The 24,352-nt window shown below is 42.2% G+C and overlaps 1 protein-coding gene across 1 annotated transcript in view; it reads right to left on the bottom strand.

Moving 5' to 3' along the window:
• The window catches only part of afg2a (AFG2 AAA ATPase homolog A), a 174,629-nt gene that overhangs the window by 20,700 nt on the left and 129,577 nt on the right, over positions 1 to 24,352 (bottom strand). Inside the window, exon 16 of the mRNA XM_072435001.1 lies at positions 19,877 to 20,041. Coding sequence (XP_072291102.1) covers positions 19,877 to 20,041 — 165 coding nt within the window. The remainder of the gene's footprint in view (positions 1 to 19,876; positions 20,042 to 24,352) is intronic.

Below are 24,352 nucleotides of genomic sequence, written 5' to 3'. Positions count from 1 at the left end.
CACGCACACACACACAGGCACGCACACACACACAAACAGGCACGCACACACGCGCACACACAGGCACACACAGGCACGCACACACACACAGGCACGCACACACGCGCACACACAGGCACACACAGGCACGCACACACACACAGGCACGCACAAACAGGCACGCACGCACACACAAACAGGCACACACAGGCACGCACACACACAGGCACGCACGCACACACAAACAGGCACGCACACACAAACAGGCACACACACACACACAGGCACGCACGCACGCACACACAAACAGGCACGCACACACAAACAGGCACGCACACACACACTCACAGGCACGCACACACACACTCACAGGCACGCACACACACACGTGCCTCGGTTCCTCACGTGACTCCTCAGCCTCAGATTAACCCTCTGTTTGCCGTCACGTGCTGCATATTCACATTGACAGTATCTTGTGACTACATGGATGCAGCTCCATTATAATCCTCTCATCAATTGTCAAAAACAGATCTGAATACTTGTCCAAAACGTTGAAAACGCTTCCGTGAGTCTACATCCAGATAGAGCTTCTTTTGTGATTTATTGAGATGCAACTTTGAATTTATAGCTATTGTTTTTAGGCTCATTTAATCTCCCACATCCCTAACAACAGTGGCTCATTCTTACTTTTCCATAGGTATAAAGTATTTTAAAGGAGCCATATGTCACAAAATGGCTTCCTCTCACAGTTGACCTTCTCATTTTAATTTGGATTTATTTATGCACGTTTGAGTAATCTTATATTGTTCTGAATATAAGGCTCGAGTGCACAGAAAATGTTTGCTTTCACATACCTCCTATCCCCGCCCACATTCTCCTATTCAGATGCAATTATTCGAAAAATGAAGATTCCAAATCCAAAATGAAACACCACAATGAAGAGGTGGGGCTTCTACATTCTTCTCTTTTGAACAGGAAATGACCCGTTTCTATCTCTAAGCAGTTTTAGATTCATTTTGTGGTTTAAAAAGAACAAAATGTAAAATCCTGATCTATAGTAAATAAGATCTAGCTCAAAGTTAAGTGCCAAAAACTATATGCAATACGATATGTCTTCTTTGAGGACTATAAATGATAATACAAAGCAGATATTAAAGGGACTAGGGATGAATATGAACAGTTTGCGCACATATCAGATGCGTTCTGCAATATTCAATATAATAGTATGTTCTATATAAGGCATTATTCAGTTTTGAAGCATTGGTAACTTAAAAACTCTCCCACATTAGCCGTTATCCTGGGCCCCTATCTGTACAATGTTATGGAAAAAGCCATGTGGGACAGCACCTGTGTTGGGGCTCCACTGTCAAAGCGCTGGTGTGTGTGAGGGTGGTGGAGGTGGAGGTGGTGGAGGTGGGGGTGAGATTCCGGCCTCTCCTTTAAGGGCATATTTGTCCTCGCCCCTTAATCAGCCCAATGAAAGCTCCACATTCTGGCGGAGGCGCGGAGGCCAGCGCTGGTGTATTTACCAAACACACCCACCGCAGAGTGACCGGTGTGTGTCCGCTAATGTCAGGGCAGGTAACGCTCCACCTGGGTGACAGGGTGCACTCCAATCGCTCCTTCCTGTTTGCTTCATCTCTCATAATATACAGTGGGTGCATATGTTTGGTCAGCATGATTCACACGTGTTGACACAGCCTCAGACGTGCAGCGCTGCAGAATCCTTGATTGGTGGTTTAGAGGAACAGAGCGGCGTTTATCTTCTACATATACAGTAAATTGTATGTTTTTCAAATAATCACTGGACCATGTTGAGATGTGGTTTCTCATTGATTGGTCTAATAAAATTAAAGTGCTAGTAGTAAGTTGAGTGTTGTGCAGTATGAAAGCGGTGATTGAAATGTGCAGGTCAGTGAGACTTTTTAAATTCATAAACCAGAATGTGGTCCATGTTCAATAAACTGAATCTGAACTGGTCAAACCAATGCATTTTAATAATAAACCTTTATGAATTGCTGAACATTTTTGCTCAACAGAAATGCTCTTATAAAATAGTTACATAATTGAGGTATATAATAATTCTTGCTCAAATATATGAAGAGTCTTTATAGTATGTTATTTATGTCACATCTTATACAAACGATGAAGGACAGAGGGATGTGATACCTAGTGTTCCTGACATGTATAAAGATAAAGATTAAACCACTTTATGAAAGGAATAAAAGGTAAAAAATTATCAAGTTCAAATTTGAAGGTCTTATTTTTCAATGCATTATATTTTTATAATCATTATTATATTTAATACTAATAATAATGATCTTTATTCATAGAGCGCTTTTTAAAAACAAGGTTATAATCATGAGGCCAATCTCAGCAATTCACAAAAAAAGACATTAATAATTCATAGTTTGTGGCTAAAGCTCGACTTCACAAGACACAACTTCCAGGTTTTGTCAGCACTTTCTGCATTTATTTCACCTTTACGCTGTGTTTTAAAGTCTCTTTATGTAATGCGTTGCATTTGGATAATGTCAGATGCATTCTGTAGTGGAAATATGATATATTTATAACTTATAACTTATCGTGCGTATGTCAACAGGAAAGAGCTGAGGTTGATATGTGCTAGCTTTATTTTACCAAGTTTGTTTGTTCAACAAAGATGGTTAAAAATCCCTGGAAATGCAGTTTATCACAGAATAAAATTGGTGAGAAATTATGATTTTCTGTTCATATCAGCTTTTTACCATTTTGGGGTCACATGAGTTCTCTTTTATTCAATCATCTGCTCAAGAGCGTTCCGGGAGCCGAAGCGATCAAGACCTCTTTAGAATGGAGCACCACTTTGGATCGCTTAAATAGAGCGGTTTGGTCCACTTACAACAGGAGACACTTCTGGACTGTCACATTCTGCTCTGGCTTTAAGATGAGCTGATGTGATGGTCCTGGTGACCGGGCCGGCGTCTTTGAAGGTCACACTTTGCATTGATTTACATAGAGAATTCACATGAAACTCAAATGTGTCTGTCCTGTCAAAAGTCTCCATCAGTGAGAAAACACCAGCCCTGCAGCGTTTACCTCTCAACCATATCACCTCAAGCATCTCAAATAAGTCCACTCTCTGCCTCCTCCATCCTGACCCTAAAGGTGAACTTCTGTGGGAAAATCATCCGTACACTTCCTCCAGCCACTCTGCTCTGCCACTCCAAAGTCATACATCAACTTCTGACACAAATCCATTTGAATTGCTGAAAATCTCCTGGAGTGTTGCTCGGCCTCTGAATGTATTCTTGTACTTTGTGAAGATAATTTGCTTTCATTTACATTTTGGCAGAGCAAATCTTCACCGTTCCTCTCCTCCGTCTCCTGTCTCCTCCGTCTCCTCCGTCTCCTCCGTCTCCTCCGTCTCCTCTATCTCCTCCGTCTTCTCAGTCTCCTCAGTCTCCTCAGTCTCCTCAGTCTCCTCAGTCTCCTCCGTCTCCTCCGTCTCCTCCGTCTCCTCCGTCTCCTCCGTCTCCTGTCTCCTCTGTCTCCTCCGTCTCCTCCGTCTCCTCCGTCTCCTCTATCTCCTCCGTCTTCTCAGTCTCCTCAGTCTCCTCAGTCTCCTCAGTCTCCTCAGTCTCCTCAGTCTCCTCAGTCTCCTCCGTCTCCTCCGTCTCCTCCGTCTCCTCCGTCTCCTGTCTCCTCTGTCTCCTCCGTCTCCTCCGTCTCCTCCGTCTCCTCTATCTCCTCCGTCTTCTCAGTCTCCTCAGTCTCCTCAGTCTCCTCAGTCTCCTCAGTCTCCTCAGTCTCCTCAGTCTCCTCAGTCTCCTCCGTCTCCTCCGTCTCCTCCGTCTCCTCAGTCTCCTCAGTCTCCTCAGTCTCCTTCGTCTCCTCCGTCTCTTTCACTCACTTCTTGGCATTGGCTGTTTTAACTTTCAGTTTTCAGACCTGAGCCAAGTGAAACAGCCAGTGCTGCATTCGAGAGCTTACGTTTTGTAGGAAAAAATCAATTTGTCCTCACACACAAACCACAGTAGAATCTTTATATACCAGTTTAAATTCGATTCACGGCCGAGCGGTGATTCCTGGCCTCCTGCGGGTCAACGACGGCCCGGCTGGCTCAATCAATGCAACGGGAAATGCTTTGTTTTGAATGTCGCCCGCGGCCGAGTTAGAAAAGCAAATGGAGAGGTGAGGGGAGCGGCGGGAGAGGAAGTGCATGGAAGTGTTTTACGTTGAGTTACACAAGTGCAAAGAGGTTTTTCCGAAGAGCCTTTGTTTAAGCGGCTGGAGCGGAGTGGCAGCCGTGGTCAGGAGCGATGGAGGTTAAGGAATATTATGGAAAGTCGTGTCGAACTTAGCTCCTCGTCAGAAAGGCTTTTCCCGCCAATGTTGACATGATTATTTGACGACTATTACAGTTTCGCTTCCTGGAAAGTCCTGGACGGCGGCCGCTCCGAGACCTAACGTTTAAATTCAACCTTAAGCAGTCGGGATTAGAGTTTGAGCATAAAGCAGTGGTCAGTGGCAGATCCACAACATTAGTTCAAAGTAGTGGCTCATTTGGGACTTTAAATCATACAGTAAAGTGCAGAAAGACTAACAATGAAGTGCAGTTTTGTAATACGTTTGTCAAAGTGCAACTGCGTGAATCATACATGAAGCAATAGCCCAGTTGTGGATTGCAAAAGAAGGCTTTTTCAGGCACTTAATACATTATAAAATATATCGTTTTTTTCTTCCCGTTTTGTTGTCTGAAAACTAAAATGGTCCCACTGACCTCTAACCACTGACCTCTGGTTCAAAGAGCAGAACTGAGAGGGACCACGTCCTTCATTAAGGCATTTTATCTACTAGGGATGGGCGATATATCGGTTTCAGTATCGGCCGATATATTTTATTTATGTACATTTCATGCCGTTTTGTATTCACTGTTCAATGTTTTGTTGTTTGTGTTGCACTGAATCACCAGGACAAGTTCTTATGTTTGTGAATTGTGTTCATTAACAAATGGCAATAAAACTTATTCTGATTTTAAATCTGAATCTGATTCTGAATCTGATTCTGAGTAGTTTAACATATATTGGTATCAGGCGATAAAATAAAAAATGGACGATATTTGCAATGGAGTTCTAAATCTAAATATATGTATCGGTAAATATCGGTTATTGGCCAAATGTGGGATATCGGCAACAACAACAAATCCATTCTCAACCAGCCTTAAAACAGAGGTTTTCTGAGCATTCAAGCCTCAAATGCAGGACAATCCAGAGAAACCATCAAACTACAACTTTGAGAAAGCTCAAAGGATTATGGAAAACCATCTTACCTTGGTTAAAAGCTCATAAAAGTCAAAAGGGGAAAGCGTTTCGCCCAGATTACGATGTCTTGAACCACCAACCTTCTCGTCAGGGTGTAAATCTCTCTCTACAAACTTCCCCCTTAGAACATTCATCTGAATGTGGATGAACTCAATGAATGTGTTGAGGAAAATGAATGCGTGAGGAAGTAAAAACACTGCCTCAGGGTTTAGTACTTGGCACGAGACGTACTGGAGGTTCAGATCTGAATACGAGACCGGACGCTTCCCCCAGGGGCAAGAAACTGTGCTGGTTCAAATAAAAACATCTGCAAAAGTGACAACGGATGAATCTTCTGCAAAGTCTGAACCGTTGACTGGAGCGAGAGCAGAGTTTAAAACGTAGAGGAGCGATAATGGCTTGAGTTGCTTTTACCGTATTTTCCGGACAATAGGTCACACTTTTTTCATAGTTTTGGCCGGGGTGCAACTTATACTTATATACTTATACTCCAGTGCAACTTATATATGTTTTTTTCTTCTCTATTATGCATTCAAATATGGTAATGGCGGTTGGTAGCCAAAAGAAAAAGATGCCAAAGGTTTACCGCTACCTGCTGTAGTTGTACGTTTTTTGTAGTTGTACGTCTTCTGTAGTTGTACGTCTTCTGTAGTTGTACGTCTTCTGTAGTTGTACGTCTTCTGTAGTTGTACGTCTTCTGTAGTTGTACGTCTTCAAAGTATGTGTTTTACGCTTTGCCATAAAAAAGAAAGAACGCGAGAGAGAAAGAGAGAGCGATAACGGCTTGTGGCGGTGAACAATGAGGCTGAGCAGGCAGTCCAGGCTGAGCAGGCAGTCCAAGCTGAGCAGACAGTCCAGGCTCAGCAGACAGTCCAGGCTGAGCAGGCAGACCAGGCTGAGCAGGCAGACCAGGCTGAGCAGGCAGTCCAGGCAGCAGGCAGTCCAGGCTAAGCAGGCAGTCCAGGCTGAGCAGACAGTCCAGGCAGCAGGCAGTCCAGGCTGAGCAGACAGTCCAGGCAGCAGGCAGTCCAGGCTCAGCAGACAGTCCAGGCTGAGCAGGCAGACCAGGCTGAGCAGGCAGACCAGGCTGAGCAGGCAGTCCAGGCAGCAGGCAGTCCAGGCTAAGCAGGCAGTCCAGGCTGAGCAGACAGTCCAGGCAGCAGGCAGTCCAGGCTGAGCAGACAGTCCAGGCAGCAGGCAGTCCAGGCTCAGCAGACAGTCCAGGCTGAGCAGGCAGACCAGGCTGAGCAGGCAGACCAGGCTGAGCAGGCAGTCCAGGCTAAGCAGGCAGTCCAGGCTGAGCAGACAGTCCAGGCTGAGCAGACAGTCCAGGCAGCAGGCAGTCCAGGCTGAGCAGACAGTCCAGGCTGAGCAGACAGTCCAGGGTGAGCAGGCAGTCCAGGCTGAGCAGACAGTCCAGGCTGAGCAGGTGAAGCTTGTGCAGGTAAAAGAATGAACCTCACAGTCTGAACGTCCCAACAGCTCCATTTGTCCAGTTGGCAAGGATTTTCAAAGTTTCAAAATGAGTTGTAATACTTGTCCACTTGTCATTATAATTCCCTTTGATATAATTGAAAGAAAAACCAAACAAAAGCATGAGCCTTAGTTTCCTCCCGTACACGTCCTGAGTCACTATCACTCAAACAGAACAGCTTCACTGGTGCAGTTCTTGCTCTTGTGTCCTCGTGATAAACATCTCTGAACAACAAATATGGGCTCATAAATCAGACCGACACTTCACAGGTGTGAAGAGGAAGCATCTGTCCATCTGTCCACCCAAAACACTCAATGCATGACTTTTCTAAGCTTTATATTTTTGCATTTTGAAACGTTGCCACCCTTGAATGTAGTTTTGGTCTGTTCTGAGATAGTGTCCGTTCTGCCGGGTTTTCCCCTCTTGTTTAAGACGCAGGAGCGGCAGGAGCGACAGGAGCGGCAGGAGCGACAGGAGCGGCAGGAGCGACAGGAGCGGCAGGAGCGACAGGAGCGGCAGGAGCGACAGGAGCGACAGCGAGTGTCAGCACCTCTGTAAAGACCAGAGGCTGCTGGGACAGCCGCAGGTTTGATTGTTCTGAAACAAACGTGACAGATTGTGTGGCAGCAGCACATACCACTGACTGAATCATGAGAGAAAGTATCACAGAAGTATCGGAAACCAGACACTTATCGATACCAAGACTAGAATCCAAACTACGCAGAAAGAAAATGTGAAGAAGAAGAAAATTTAACTTTTTTTCAGAGCTAGTATAAGATGAGGTGTATATATAGTAGTACATATTATTTTGTGCTGAAAATAACAATTGTTATGTATTGTTTGAGTACTTTTTTAAAGTCATATCTTAGTATCGAAATAGAGACACAACGCAACACTAAAGTCTATATGAATCACTATTTGTGTAAACATACAGACAATTGAATAAAAGCTGTTTAAAGTACTTGTTGGAAAGATGATTGACAGGTAATGGTGCAATAGGGGTTTTCTATTTTAGTCGTCATTTAGTCAACGATTACTTTTTGGATTCGTTGACTTATCAAAGCAGTATTGCTATTGTACAGATGAAATATATCATCATTTGCATAAAGGTTCAAACATGGAACTAAATGCTTCTAGATAGAGAATGCTTATGAATAAAGAGTATTATTGATGAAAATCTGAAATTGTGTTTTCTTTGTTGACATTTTGATTTAATAATTTCTCTGCTTTAAAACAGACTTTTGTGTGTTATAATCTTTAGAATCCAGACAATGATAACGGTAATCAAACTACAATTATTTTACTATTAGTTAATTGTTGCCGCCTTAAAGATGACCACTATTCTTTATGTAGAATATAATGAAAACCCATCGTAGTAAAAAAAAAAAAAAAAAATCTATCTTGAACTCAAGTGATTCTCATAATATGATATGAAAAGACAAGGCCAAGTTTTTTCAACCTAAACTCGAACATTGAGCACTATTGGACCAAACCATACCAGCCGTTTAAAGACTTCATATCCTCTGGTCAAATGTTAAAATGACCGACATCGTTCTTTCTTAGACAGGAAATGCTCAGAATGTCGGGGTTTGGGTCATGTGCATCACACAAGCTCTGACGTCAAACACACGTGTGGATCTGTGTCATTTGTACATCCTGCACTGCACCGGAACCTGCCAGCTCCTGCCAGCTCCTGCCAGCGCCGACGAGAGGAAGAAAAGAAGACTAAGAAAACAACTGCAGCGGTGAGTTTGATTGGCTGTCGTCTCCAGACACCTGGGCCTGGATCTGTCCTGGAGGTGGAGGGGGAGGGTCAGGGGGAGGGTGAGGCAGGGGGGGCAGACCACCAATAAGGAGGTCAACATCGGTCAAAAGCACCCGCCACTCAACACTAACGTATTCGGAAATGGTTGAACGCCAGGGATTTGATTAAAACGACTGAGGAGTTATTGTCATGAGGTTTGTAATGAAGCCAAAATATGAACTCAAACTCTAGCTCAGTTAAAATAGAACTAATGTACGTTGAAGTAAAAATTATTCATCCAAATGGAGACTAAAATAAGAGTAAAAAATGATATAGTGAGTAAAAAAGTACCGTATATGGCAGGGGTGGGCAAACTACAGCCCGCGGGCCACATACGGCCCCTTTGTCTTTATAATCCGGCCTGCTAAACACGCCAAGTAATATTATAAATATGTTAAAAACAATTGTTGACCTGGGCATTTGTGGCCCCAGGGGCAAGATGTGGCCCTTGGCATGTTTTAATCCGGCCCCTAGAAAGATTTTAGTTTCTAATTTTTCTATCTGTTGCATCCTGAAACAATATAACATGAAATTGATTAAATAATAGATTCAATAGCCTATATTTGACGGAAAAATTATATTTATTTGATATTTAGTTTATTTTTTTATTTTTTCACACCAATGATCAGGGGCCGGCCTCCGCTACTTGCCTAGAGTCGAATATGGCCCTCGGAGAAAAATAATTGCCCGCTCCTGCTGGTGTAACTATTAAAATGACGGATTTAAGTTTGAATAGTTTAACTTTTAATAAGAGGTAAGTTCAAAAGTACAATTAATATCAAAGGTCTTCAGGTAAGTTACACATAATAAAACAGACTTCTAGGCCTATTGTCTACATAAAACTATTGTCTACATAAAACATTTTGACATTTACTACATTAAGTTGTAGCGTTTTTACTTAAAACAAGGGCGATTAAGATGAATCTATACATATAATCTATTAAATGGCAAAATATAATTGTAATAAATAGGTTTAAAAGTAAAAGTGAGTTATTAAAATGCATTTACAATACAAAAAATATCAACTTAAATCTAAAACTGTTGTATTTATGTCACTTTAACATCACTTTTGAATGTAGAACGTTTGATTTAATTCTGCTGTAAAATATAAGCATTTTTAAAAAATATTTTTGACAGTTTGAATGAAAGTAAAGCATAAATTTCATTATTTGCAGGTGATTTTTTGTTGTTGAAAATCCTAACATTGTTTACTCTTTGAAGATTTAACATTGTGAAAGTTAGTAGTATTAGTAGTATTACTGAAGTAAATGGTAATAAAAACTAATGCTAAAATGTAAATAGAACTAACTTTTACTGCCCACCTCTGATCATTACGCTACATAAAAATAGCCTGGGGAGTGGGAGAGTTGCATTGTGGGATATCTGTCACTTCCTATACATCTCCATCATAACAAAAGGTGGAGAGCGCCGGCCTCTCTTCCTTCCTGAGCGAAGCTTGTCATCGTGTGCGGAGCGGCGAGCGGCGGCGCTGCTTTTGTGCCGTGCTTCCCAGAGGTCACCTGTCAATCAAAGGATGTGAAGAGGGCGGAGCCAGGGTTCTTCAATCAGCAGATACTCATTCAGTCTGCGGCTTTGGAAAACACAGACGAGCAGGTGGTAATGAGGATTTATGTAACGAAAGAACGATCCAATGAACAGTATGTGTAGTTTGAAAATATATCATGTTGTTTTGGGCAAGGAAAAAAAAACTCCATAAACAACAATATTGAAACAACTTTATGCCACACACAGTAGCCCAAAAAACTAGTAAAACTTAATCTAAATGAACCAAAAAGTAAATAAATAAATGGCTGAATGAAACGCTTTTGTAGTTAGTAAGTATCATGTAAGTTGTATAATTTTTCCACCCGCTACAGCTGAAATGTTTCATATATTATCAAAACGTTTCCTGCTACAAATGATACATATTCAGCCCCAAAAATTTTAACAATGAAGGTTTAAATACATTTTTTAATTTGAAGTTTTTGGGTAATATTGACGTTTTGTGAAGAATCTTTGAGAGTCTTGAAAAGCGCCATAGAAATACAACGTTTTATTATAAATTATCTGTATTTATGTTACAATCTTTGGATACACAATGGCTCATTCAGGTTTGTGCAAAATAATATAGAAAAATAAATCCTATCTGAAGGTAATCTCATATAAACCGGTGCAGACTCCATACACGAGCTGGATCTGGCTGAGGCCATGTGACACGCTGCTATAAATCCTGCAGCGCTCTTCCTGTCAGGACACGACCATAAAACTCCAAAAGAAAAAGAAAAAGTCTAGCAGCAGTGCACTTTTCCACGGGAGCCAGCGAATACAACCCCTCCTAATTCGTGACAACCATCACCGTATCAAATGCTGCTTCTGTTTTGGAGGAGACGGCCGTAGCCACGGGACGTTTCTCCCAGAAGCCTGTGCGTGTGTGAGTTCGGCGGAAGGTAAAGCCGCGCAAACCAGGTGTCACTCTGGGCAGGTACGGAGGAAGAGGGTGATTTTAACAAGCCCGGAGCTCCGAGCTGACAGCAACTTTGTCCTATACGCCGTGACCCCTTTGACACGGGACACGCCTCCTCATCCTCGCGGCCTTCCTCCTCTCCGCAACAACACTGCAATCCCAGGAATGTAATTAAAGCCGGGACCTCCGGGACTGAGGGCGAAGAAGAAGAAGAAGGTGCGTTCAAGCATTCGCCAATCACCACGGCAGAAGAGAAGACAGAGAGTTGTGTAAGTGAGAGTGTTTGCAGAGCTTTTGCCGTTTCATTGACTCATCGGTCGAGGAAGTCTTGATACAACACGACGATGAGATGTAGGTTGTTGTGGAGGGTTCTAGAACACAGAGAGACTGAGGGTCCACACTTAACGACTTAACGTCACTAGGGAGCACACACTACACCACAACTGAAGACCCTTTAACTCTACAAAAACAACGTTATAATCGATCATAATTATAGAGCGCAATTTAATGCTTTGTTCAGTCTGTCGTTTTTCCAGACTTCTCATTGTTCACAGTTGTGGTGCAGCAGTGATGATCAATCAATCAGGATTTACAAAGTGGACACAAAAATGGAAACATTGTTTCCTGTGTGGTTCTTGTCAGAGGAAAACCTGTTTCAGTTTGATCATTTATAGAAGGACGACATATTTAGGGTGAAGCAGTGAAAGATTAAAATAATAATAAGCCACATAAGCCATTTTTTAAAAGAACGCATGTTATTATTGCTTAAAATGATCTTGAAAACATACATTCTTCCACAGACCTGACTTATAACTTAACTTGCCCCTGTTAGCATCATTAATGATGAAATAATGTTGCTATATAAGTATATGTCTTTAAGCTACGTAAATTTGACAGAGCTTTTTACCAAAACAGCAAAATTAACAATAATCTTATGTAAAATATATCAGTTGTAAATGGTAAAATCAATGTTAAGACATAACATAACATAACCGGATGAAATGTAACTTCAAAGTAATTATTGAGTTGAAGTAAGAAAGACCTGACTTGTAACTTTTTCATGTAATTAGGTCAAATCTTTCTTGCCCCAGAACAAATATATTGCAAAAGCAGCTTTTATGGTCAAAATAAGATCGCTGTGTGCATTGATTAGAATTACAGAGCATTTTATTCTTCGTTAGCATGCTAATGTTTGTTAGCTTTACCGTGACAGCAAAACAAGTTGTGAAAAGTGCTAATAAAGTCATTGCGGTGAAGGATGTTCAGAAGGTCTAAGTGAGTAATCCTCATCCTCATCTGACACAGCTTCAAAAAACAACTGCAAAATAAACAAACCTTATGTTATTGACACTATATCAATGGTAAAACTGTCGAGTCTCGATACGACAGAATAAAGACTGCTACAGGAACCGTATGAACCAGAGAGTTGGATGAATGTGCTGCGTGTGGCCGCGGGCAGCAGATATGTGATACATGTTCTGTGGATGGAATGCAGAGAGAGAAGTGTCAAGAGGCTGCTCAGTGTAAATCATATACAATTACAGTTGCACCAGTGTCTAATCGTCTGTCTCCCACACTTCAGCTCATCCAGATGGAAACCAGAAAAAAGAATCATTCGGCGACAGAAGCGCTCATTTGGAGTAAAACAACATGAAAGTGTTTCTACATTCAAGATTTTTCATGTTTAAGGATTTTTATTTTTGTTTCATGTTTTACAGAATCATGATTTGAAAATGTTATTTTTTTTATTTATTTGTTGGACATTCAAACTGTGATGATGGAAATAATGTAGAAAATAGTCCTCACAAAGCTATGAATGCAAACGCCCCATAGTGAAATGCTGATTATTCTAACTCAAAAACCTTGGCTTCATCTTTTGTTTGCAGTTTCTTATAGCAACATTCCTTTATTTGTTCTTGTTTTGGCAGCAGCAATCAAACTACTGGACTTCACTATCACTTTCCTCTAGAGCTGATTGTGAATGAGTAATTGACTGAGCTTTTGCACAGTGAAGGACACAGGACCTGGTGCATTAAGGCCCTTCACACGGCTGCGTCAAAGCGTCCAGTTTACATTCAGTCTATTTGGACGCGTGTCCAGAGCGGCCGACACAGCTGGATAAAGCAGATTTTTTTTTGCAACCAATCAGAGATTACGCTCCAGTGGCGTGCTACGCACGACCCGGAAGAAGGACCAAAACAAACCCTGCAACGATAAAAAAGAAATGCTCAAGACGCAGCTCTTTTACCAAATAATGATATTGACTAAACTCTTCTCTCTCTGAAGTATCTGCTGGTCCCAGACGGGCCCCGGGGCCCATCTATGTGGTTTGCACGTTCTTCCTGTGTCATATACGTTCATATACGTTCAGTAGCTCGGTACAACTGATCATGAACTTTGCCCAACATCTGGAGTAACTAAAGTTCCAGAGCTCCTACACTTCAATCACCGCTGCTCCTGACACTTTCTCCCAAATCACTCTCAGAATGTGTCAGTGACAACACCACGATCAAGCACAATCAAAAGCAGGACATTGCAGAACTTGTACGCTTTTAAAAATGTAAGCTTTTCACGGCCTAAAGCTTCAATAAGCCCGTGGCTGTTGATTTACGAGCCCCCGCGTTCCTACAATGGGCTCCTGGGCGCGCGTGTGTGTGTGTGTGTGTGTTGTGTGCGTGTGTGCATGTGTGTGCATGTGTGTGTGTGAGCGGGTGTGTGAGCGTGCGTGCGAGTGTGTGTGCGTGAGCCATGGCCTCTGCGGCGTTACCGAAGAGCGTGCCAAGTCAAACACGTGGCTGTGATGGAGAGCGCTGTACAAGGGCCACACTGAGGGAACGGCTCATGCGAGAAACACTATTTCATAACTTTTATATATGTTCAATTAAAATGGAAGATTAAAATAGTTGCCTGACCAGGTCGTTTTTAACGTTCTTGGCTCTGAAGGTGCTTCTACTACATTTGCGATGGGTATTTGTTGTTCTAGCACAAACTATTCTGAAATGGACTTTTCAAACCAAAAATTTGAATGTTTTTGAAAATGTTTGTACAGAATTGTAAGTCTGTTTTTGCTCATAGAAACAAACCCCTGTGAATGTACTGTACAGCAGGGTATAAACTATAATAGTAATAGTAAAACGTTCAGTTCATACCGCAACTTAAAGGCGGTATGGACGATTTTTCGGCGATTTGAGAACGCAGGCGGAAGTGCACATGCCACTCCCCCGTGCGGACTGATAGAACACACACGTGCGTTTGTTTATTAGCGCAACGGAGCGCATCGCATCTCTCGTCTCCCGTAGATTTCTGTCCGCTTCTGTCTTTCTCCGTCTTCATTTTGCCCCGTACACTGAGGGAACTATATTATGATAGATCCATGCGCTTAGGCACGCGGAAATGTGGGGACGAGCCTGACACGGCTGCAGGTGAGCAGTAGGTGCGTTTTATGATTGATACGTGGCAGGACTAATGATTTATCCACGCCACGAGGAAATATGATACAAAATTTGCTGAAAAAAATCGTCCATACCCTCTTTAAAGCTGGGAAAAGCAGCACATTGTGAAAAAATCAGACTGCTGCGCGCTGTCTGTATCTAATTGTAAAACATTTTATTAATCGCAAACCTGGAAGAGTCTAATGTTAAATTTTGGGCTTAGTGCATGTTGGCTGTCTAAGGACCCTGCTCATCCTGCTTCAGCGTCTGACAAAGCGTTTGCACACAAAACATTGCCCAGCGCAGCCCTGTAGCCCCGCCGCGCAGCCCTGTAGAGCCCTGTAGCCTCGTGCAGCAGCCCTGTAGAGCCCTGTAGCCTCGTGCAGCAGCCCTGTAGCCTCGTACAGCAGCCCTGTAGAGCCCTGTAGCCTCGTGCAGCAGCCCTGTAGCCTCGTGCAGCAGCCCTGTAGCCTCGTGCAGCAGCCCTGTAGCCTCGTTGCAGCCCCGTAGCCTCGTTGCAGCCCCGTAGCCTCGTTGCAGCTCTGTAGCCTCGGCGCAGCCCTGTAGTCTCGTGCAGCAGCCCCGTAGCCTCGTGCAGCAGCCCCGTAGCCTCGTTGCAGCCCCGTAGCCTCGTTGCAGCCCCGTAGCCTCGTTGCAGCCCCGTAGCCTCGTTGCAGCTCTGTAGCCTCGGCGCAGCCCTGTAGTCTCGTGCAGCAGCCCCGTAGCCTCGTGCAGCAGCCCCGTAGCCTCGTGCAGCAGCCCTGTAGCCTCGTGCAGCAGCCCTGTAGCCTCGTTGCAGCCCCGTAGCCTCGTTGCAGCCCCGTAGCCTCGTTGCAGCCCCGTAGCCTCGTTGCAGCCCCGTAGCCTCGGCGCAGCTCTGTAGCCTCGGCGCAGCCCTGTAGTCTCGTGCAGCAGCCCCGTAGCCTCGTGCAGCAGCCCCGTAGCCTCGTGCAGCAGCCCTGTAGCCTCGTGCAGCAGCCCTGTAGCCTCGTGCAGCAGCCCTGTAGCCTCGTTGCAGCCCCGTAACCTCGTTGCAGCCCTGTAGCCTCGTTCAGCAGCCCTGTAGCCTCGTTCAGCAGCCCTGTAGCCTCGTTCAGCAGCCCTGTAGCCTCGTTCAGCAGCCCTGTAGCCTCGTTCAGCAGCCCTGTAGCCTCGTTGCAGCCCTGTAGCCTCGTTGCAGCCCTGTAGCCTCGTTGCAGCCCTGTAGCCTCGTTGCAGCCCTGTAGCCTCGTTGCAGCCCTGTAGCCTCGTTGCAGCCCTGTAGCTTTGCGCAGCTGGGGCAGGTACAAAAGACATTCAGAGACACGCCTGACAGGATTTCAGCCGTACCACCTGAGTACGGACTCAGAGTGTATTTACTGTGCCGATGCTGCAGATTACATTAGATTAGATGGAACTTTAGACTGTGCCAGTCAGACAGGGGAAGTTTTAAGGCTAACAGGATATAGATTACAGTAAAGCACTACTCAAAATAGGGCTGGGCTAAGATAGCAGCAAACGCAGACTGATAAAATCCTACAATGAAATGGGTAAATGTTATTATGTGTGTTTGTCTGAGTTGTTGGATACAGAATAATTGAGGAAAAGCGCAATTTCCATAGAATCTAGAAACAGGTCTTTGTATTATAAAGGTAATGTGCTTGTAATTGAATAAGAATTGGTATTTGAATTCTAGCAATTACTAAATCACAAAGACTGCAATTTTTTAAAGCTGGAGTACCTGCTTTTCAAACACTCTCACAAACCATCAGTATTCACATCATTCATGGTTTAGAACAGCTTTTTCAGTGAAGCTGGGGTGGACCACCCATAGCCAATCAAAGCGCTACTTTTGGCTCTCACTTCCTGCTTGACAAGAAATAAAATACTTTATTATTAGCTGCAGACAGCACGCAGCAGTCTGATTTTGTCACAAAGTCCAGCTTTTACATGACACTCTTTGGGGGAAAACACAAAACATCCTCATTTACAAAAAGGCACAGCTTTAAGTGACATAACTTTCTGTGCAAACAAACAAATATCCTGACTCAATACATCAAACTTTCTAACGTTGTAGTTTAGATCTTTACAAATATGTTCTGAAAGTCATGTGATTCTTTTATTGGTTTAGTAGTTCAGATTTTAGTCTTACGCAGATATTAATGCCCCTGAACATGTCTAAAAAGTGAATTGAACAGAAATCGCATCACAAGGCTTGTCAGAAAAAAAATTACAATGAGATATTTTACCAAAATCATTCTGCTCTAAAACTGATAAATGAGCAAATAACACATCATATAATCTAAGTCCAAAGATCTGGCAGCCCAAAGTTCACATCTAAACACATCAAAACACAAACAACTTTCACGTCTTATAAAATGTTTTTCTAACAGGGAATAAATCAACATTAAAAGTGTTATCAGTAAATACCACATTAGACTTGAATACATTTACTTAATCTCTGAGAAAACATGGGTAATGTGTTTATTTTTATTGACCTCAAGGACATTTGAAAAAGCTATATTTGAACAAACTCCTCATCAGAACTTTTTTCCCAACTTTTTAACAACAAAATGTCCCTTCAGGGCTTCCATAAGGTGTGAAATCGCAACTTGGTGCCAAACAATACACACCCCGCTATTCATTTGAGCCCAGTGTCGGTTACAGAGCTGAACTTGAACTGCACTTGGCTTGGATCAGAATTCAGACGTCCCTAAAGCACCAACAATCTGCCAATGAAAGGGAAAGGACGCAGCGATGTCTTCTGTGTCTTCTGTGTCCTTCTGTACCGGCTGCACTCGCAAACATGCAACAAAGCGCTCTGAGTGGGACAACAATGAGATGAGTGTGTAACGTCATGTGTAACTGATGTGTTTTCTGTCAGGAGATCAGCAGGACACATGTCACATGACCTTGGACAGCTCGGGGGGTGGACTCAAGCAGGATAGTAAGGATTTGAGTGAAAATGGAATTAACGCTCTAAAATAAATAGCTGTAAATTCAAACCTAATTTTTTTCATGTATTTTTAGCCAAAAGCATCATATACCGGTAATATAATACATGCAAGATACATAATATACTGAGGGCTTAAACAATCGATTATTTGGATAATCGTCCACCAATTTATCAATGGAATGATTGTTATCTGGACTATAAACACATTTCAAAGCATGTGCTGTGAAAAGAGGTTTTATGCTGAGATTAAGCAACAATTACACCAAAATGACAACATTATGAAAAGATCTCTCTTGTCTGTAAGTTTACTCGATCTAGATGTCCTCAAGCGGTAATAGTTCAGAGTTTTCGAGGTCAAATTTGGTAAAAAATTGCACGAACTAAACAACGAATTGATTAATAAAAAAAAAAATGCAAGAAGAAAATAATCGTTAGTTGCAGCCGTAGCACTAAAGGCAAAAATTGAGAATCAATTCCAGCTAAAATGTTGTAATGTGTGACTTCTCTATCAAAAAAACCCAAATAAATACATCTGTTGTAATGTTAAGCCCACAATAGTTAATTTCATCTACAGATACATACTTTTGTGAAGCTCAAATACAGTGTCTGCCATTAGTTCTTATTAAATAAATAAATACAAATATGTACAAACCAATCCAATGTCTGACATCATTTACATCTGAGTGGTTTCATTTGACAAAAACACCTTGATTTTTCATATTTTCTAATTCTGATCCAGTTTCTCCATCGCAATCAAATCACGCTTCACTTTTGCCTCCAGTTAATGGAATTCTGGAATGTTGAACGTTCTGGTCTACAAAGGGCCTATAGTACACGACAGATCAGAATCCCACGTTTGTCACTTGTTTAACTGTATCTCACATTAAGCTGGACGGGGCTGGAAGGGGGCGGGCCGTGTTGTGCATCACGCGCCAGATGAATGCTCCCAGACAAATCCATCACAAAGAACTGTTTGTGCCTCCGGAGCAGTGAGATCACAGGGACGCTCGGTGACAGAGCGCAGACAAGTCACACACACAAGTCACACACACAAGTCACACACACAAGTCACACACACAAGTCACACACATCATGGAAAGAACAGGCCTCACACTCCAGGACCGGGACATGGCTGAGGACAAGCTGAAGACATACGCACGTTGCACAAGCGTTTTATGAAGTTAACGGGCCGACAGGGCTTGTAAAGTCTGACTGAGGATGGCTGCAAATTAAATTCTTCCTTTATATGTGAATATGCTCTGTGACCAGTAAAACTACTAGTTTTCCACTCCAACTGTGAACACATTCTTCAAGTTGCAGTAAAAAAAAAAGAAAAAAAGATGTTTAAGGGCATTGAATCCTCTGATATTGGGGAGCTTCTTTCTTTACATTGATTATTTTTTTCTCAATTTATATTACCCGTACGTGCACTTTAAAGTTAAGACAAAAAAAACAACAAAATATCACTTGTAAAATACAAAATGTATGAATAAAAAAGGCAAAAATTGTCACATATAGAGCGTGGAGAATGGATTTGCCTGAATGAAATTGAAATGAAAAAGTCAAGCCGATATGTCTTATTATGTCTTATTAAGCTTTAACTGGACATAAGTAATCAATGGTGTAATTTGTGTGCGCAAAAGCTGAAATTGTATTCTTATGAAAATTGGAATGATTTATTTATTGTATTTTTCATAGTTTACCATTTTTACTTTCCATCCTTTGACCTTGTTTATTCTTACGTTTTTTATAAATTTTTAAGCAGAGTTGACCAAATTGACAAGTGCAAATAGTGTTAGATTTTTGAAGAAAAGTATTGAAATATATTGACAAAGCAAGTTAAAAAATATAAATGTTCATTGTCAAAGGAAAAAATCACAAAGACTAAAGCAAAGACAATGCTAAACTAAAATCATAAAACAAACACCTCTTCCCGTTATCGTTACACATTTTATTTCTCGTTAACTGGCATTGAAACACGGTGTATCAATTGTGTCATTTTGAGCAGCGCTAAAATATGAATATGATATGTTCAGCGGTGGATGAAACACTCAATTATACTAAACGCACAGATACATGAGGAAAATGGAAGCAAAATCATACAAACTGATCCTGTTTGTATTTCACAGATTTCAAAACGTATTTAAGAGAGTAATGTGGTGATTTTGATAAAGAATTGTGCAGATTTTCAGTCAACAGAGGCGGCTGAATCATTCCCTATCATAACCCTTTTTTCCTGGTTATTTATTATTTAGGCTGTATATTTTAGTTTGCCCAAAATACACAACGTCAAAACCTTCTGGCAAAATGTCATCATAAACATGCTTAAAAACAAGGAATAATACTTTGTCTAGTTAAAAAAATGTACCTGCTCTCAAAATATATACTCAAGTAAAGTAAAGACCTTTCCACCACTTGATATGTGTAAAATGCGGTGCTGAAGTGTGTTTGTCGTGTTTTTGTGCGTGGTGACCTCAGACACTGACCTCGGCTCCAGAATACTTGTGGGTCTTGGACACCAGCTCGTCTGTGGACACGTCTGTGGCGATGGGCATGTTCCTGAACTGAAGACAGAAGATTTCTCGACGTGTTGAAGCATCGGGAAGCGGGACATAGACGATGCGGTCAAGTCGCCCTGGACGCATCAGAGCCTGCGTGGAGAAGGAACAGCCGCCGTTACAAGTCTTTCTTACATAACACGACACACATCAGCCCGACCGATGGAAATAGTGGTACAATATTTAGCGTTGATCTTGGTCACTTCAATACTTACTGGCACGATACAAGGATATTTCGAAAGCACACAAAAATGATGTATATAATGTCCAGAATATGAAAGTGAAAGATGAAATATTGGGAATTCATTCATAAAAGTAAAAAGGAGCAATCTTACAGTATTTGCAGTTGTTGGTTTGTTTAGTTCTTATTTGAAAAAAAAAAGCCAACGATTTACAGTATGTTCATAGAAAAGAAGTGGCAAAGAAAAGAATCATGCAATAAACTATTTTTAACATGCCATTACAACAAAACAATAGATTTGATTCCATAGGATAACTATTGCACTGTATATTATTATATGTAATGTTATGACACTTTGAACTCTTCTGAACCAGAGTCAGAGTGCTACATCCTCACTGAAAAGCCAGACTGTGAAACCTCCACTTGTGGCAGTCGTCGTGGAGACGATGTTGTCGTTATCTGATGGAGCCTGCACTTCCTTCAGATCACATCTCTGTGACCCCACAACAGAGCTGGAGTGCCCAAAGCCCTGGCTGTCTCCCCTGTCAGACGTGGTTAAGTGGCAGGCGCCTCTCACCACAGACAGGCAGAAACACATATACGCCTTGTCTCCGCGTGGTGTCCGGGGACAACAGGGGCCAGGGCTGGGACAACAGGGGCCTGGGCTGGGACAACAGGGGCCAGGGGAGACTTTGGGTTGACCGGTTAGACAACATTGGGCTAATGCCTCTCAATGCAAATGTCTAATTGTGATATTGACCATTTTCAGACTGATGTCTATGTTGTATTCTGGGTAAAGACTATGACAGAGGAAAGTCAGGTCCATATTTCTGGAGTATCATCAGTATCATCAGCACATTTTTAAGACGTTATTGTACTTATGAACATTCAGGTTATATTGTAACCCTGGTTCTCTGAGTGAGGAGACTATCTCTCCATATTGTGCATATAGAATATGAAAGTGGATACACTGATTTGAGGGAAAATATGGAACAGATTTTTTTGTTGGATGACAAAAGCCTTCAGTGTCCCCTGGAAAACAAAATGCCAGACTGTAACTATGGTTCTATGAATCCTAGATGACCGCCAGAGGTGGTGCTTAAACCTCTTGCTGTGGGAGGAAATAGAATACTACCACATACTAGAAGTCAGACAGACTTTACTCGGAGCGCCTGTCCACAGATCTGACCTGTGACTTGGCCAAGTGGTGTCACCTGCTCGTCTCCATTGAGATAGTACATGCTTCTTTTTCAGCCTATAGGCTTTATTAGACAGGACAGTATGAAATGGGGATGAGACTGGGGAAGGACATTGCAGCAAACCTGTTGCTCACATGTTGTGCACATGTGCTCCACTTGACCACTGAGTGACAGGAAGTACATTTCCACGGAGACAAGCATGTGGTGGTTACAGAAAGGTATCAAAGTGCACCTTTAACTTAAATTACTTTAAGATAAGTGCAATGTTGTGATTAAAAACACTTTACAATCATAATTGTAAGGATCAGATTCTCAATTAACATTAAAAATCTTTAGTGAAAATGTTTTGCTATAAACAGAAGACATTGTAGGAAGTTGCATTTATTGTTCAAGAAAAGTGAGTATCTGGCAGTCGACAGTAGAAAGAGTTGGCAGTGGTCCAGACTGGTCACAGTGGGGCTAAAGTCCGAGGGCCAGCAGACAGACGCACGCATAGCAGGAGGGCCCGGCAGGAGGGCCCGTCAGGAGCGATCAGTGAAGCTGCAGGCACCAGACACAAGCCTTTGAACTGTCGTCATGCAGCCAGTTCAGACAGGATCACCCACTTTCTATAAGATTATATAATTAGCATTAGCGCTCTCGCCTGACAGCAAGAAGGTCCTGGTTCGACTCCCGGGATGCACAGGGCTTTTCTGTGTGGAGTTTGCATGTTTCCCTGCTAAGTATGTCAAGTATAGCCCTGAACACGTGCAATACCTGACTGACTTAATCATGTGCAATACTGTCATATTCATGTGCAATTACTGTCATATTCATGTGCAATTACTGTCATACTCACAAGCAATTAAGGCCATATTCATGTGCATACAACTGATGCTAGCTATTTTTTTTTAACTTTACTTTATTATTATTATTTTATTTTAATTTCTATCTTTTAATTTAATTGAATTTATTTATTTCCTCCATTCCCTATTAAGATATGAGAGGAGTTTTGTTAATAAGAGTTTTTTTGTTTTGTTTATAAGAGTTCTTCTATTAAGAGCGTTTTTTTGAAACTTCCTATAAGTTATCTGTCCTTTTCCTCAGTATCTACTGCGTTGTAACAACGAAGTTTCCCCATGTGTGGACAATAAAGGAATATCTTATCTTCTCCAGGTGCTGGTTGTCACACATTTCAAATTGCAGAGGCTTCAATTACTTTGGTACTTTAATACAGCCGTTTGGTTAGACGGAGTCACTGTATGTAGCATCCAACGAACAATTGGATGATGGAGCTAATTGCTAAAGCTATATAAAAGTATATAATCAGGAAGACTTTACAGCTGATAGTTTTATTGATTGGGAAATCAAAAGCTCCAACAGTCCGAGGGGTCGTATAGTGGATACACCACACCCATGAATAATAGGGTTCAAGTCCCTACTCTGGCACTTTGAAATTGTCACTCCAGTCGCTGATTACAACATATCACAACAGGGAGTCACAAAAACAAATGCCAATCTTCTTACAGCAATGCAGGAGACGACCATTTTAAATCTCTTGTTTTTATTCACCCTTTGATTCCCATCTAACAGCCCTGTGGACGCTCTTCCTGCCTTTTATCGTCTGCTGTTTTTTGGCGTTCCTGGATGTGTCTGGAACATGAGAGGATGGAAACAAGAGACAAACATTAAGAGCTCGCCCCGAGGTAACCACAACACAAGCGATGGCTGACAAAGCATCCATGGATCAAGAGGAAGCGCATGTTTTCTAGGCCGTGGCTCCTTCCACTGAGGGTCTTATGTGGGGAGACCAACTGCTGTTAAAAGTAAATACATATGTTTGGTGTCAGGGCGAGTCAATGTCAGGAAATGGGAGATTCTTAAACAGACATTTAACATTACAGAGTATAAGTTGCTAATTTTTGTCATCGCGTCTTCCATGAAATTGATTTGATTGAACCGACCAATTTACGGATGTCAAAAATGTTCAAACCTTAACATCAAATTGATTTGGAAAAATTGGTGATGATGTTCAGTTGATTGAAGAAAAAGCTGAGCAAATGTGCAATCAGAATGTTTGTTGCTGTTGCTAAGGGGGAACCTGGTATCACGGCAGCAGGTAACAGGAAGATCGTCAATCCAAGTCAAGGGTTCAAGGAACAATCACTTGCTTGAAAAGGAACAACCACAAAGACAAACGGATAAGATGTTGGCAGCGTGTTCAGGCCGGTGCATTATAAACCTGGCAATTTGTCAACACCACTTGGCACAGCGTGTAGGGTAATATAAAGTAACTGCAAAGAGCAAGACTGGCAAAGTAAACAGACTTTCATTAAGCCTGGAACTAGACTCAGGCCAGTCATTCACAAACGGGCGACTAAAAGTGATACTAATGACTGTCGAAACAACTGTGATGCATGTACAAAGTTATAAATGTATTTGAGTAAAAATAAACTGCTTTTACTTTTCCAATCTCTATCCATTGGTAGACATTTTTGCATAAACATTGGTCATATAATATATACTCTAGGGCCAAAAATGAAATAAATCAAAACAAGTCCACGCAATCCAATTCTAGGTTGAACCCAACAGATGAATGATTGATCTGATTCATGCTGGACCAGATCATACTGTCATGTCTTTTGGTAAGACACTTAACCCACCTTGCTTCAGTTTGTCTCCTGGGCAGCTGTGGCTACAATCGCAGCTTACCACCACCAAGTGTGGAGTGACTGAATAATACAGTATGAAACCCTTTGAGTATCTAAAACAGCACTATTGAAGGCATTATCAATGTTTAACTTTGTATTTTTTTGATGAGAGTTGGTGTCAGGACACTGGACTCGGGTTATTGCAGGTTATCTTGTGCTGAGCTGCAGATATTGCGTGGGTCCCAGCCGGCTGAGGCAGTAGCACTGGTGAATATTCCACCACAGAAGACGTGCACAGGACACTTCCTGACTCAGGCTCCTTAGGAAGGATCTGGCGGCCGTGAGCCAAGACAAACCGGCTGACCCCATGTTAACGACACACACAGGCCTGCAC

This window comes from Eucyclogobius newberryi, unplaced genomic scaffold (genome assembly GCF_026437365.1).
Source record: "Eucyclogobius newberryi isolate DKJ021-1_F unplaced genomic scaffold, fEucNew1.0.hap1 SCAF_11, whole genome shotgun sequence".
NCBI lineage: Eukaryota > Metazoa > Chordata > Actinopteri > Gobiiformes > Gobiidae > Eucyclogobius > Eucyclogobius newberryi.
This window is presented reverse-complemented; position numbering and strand designations above follow the sequence as displayed.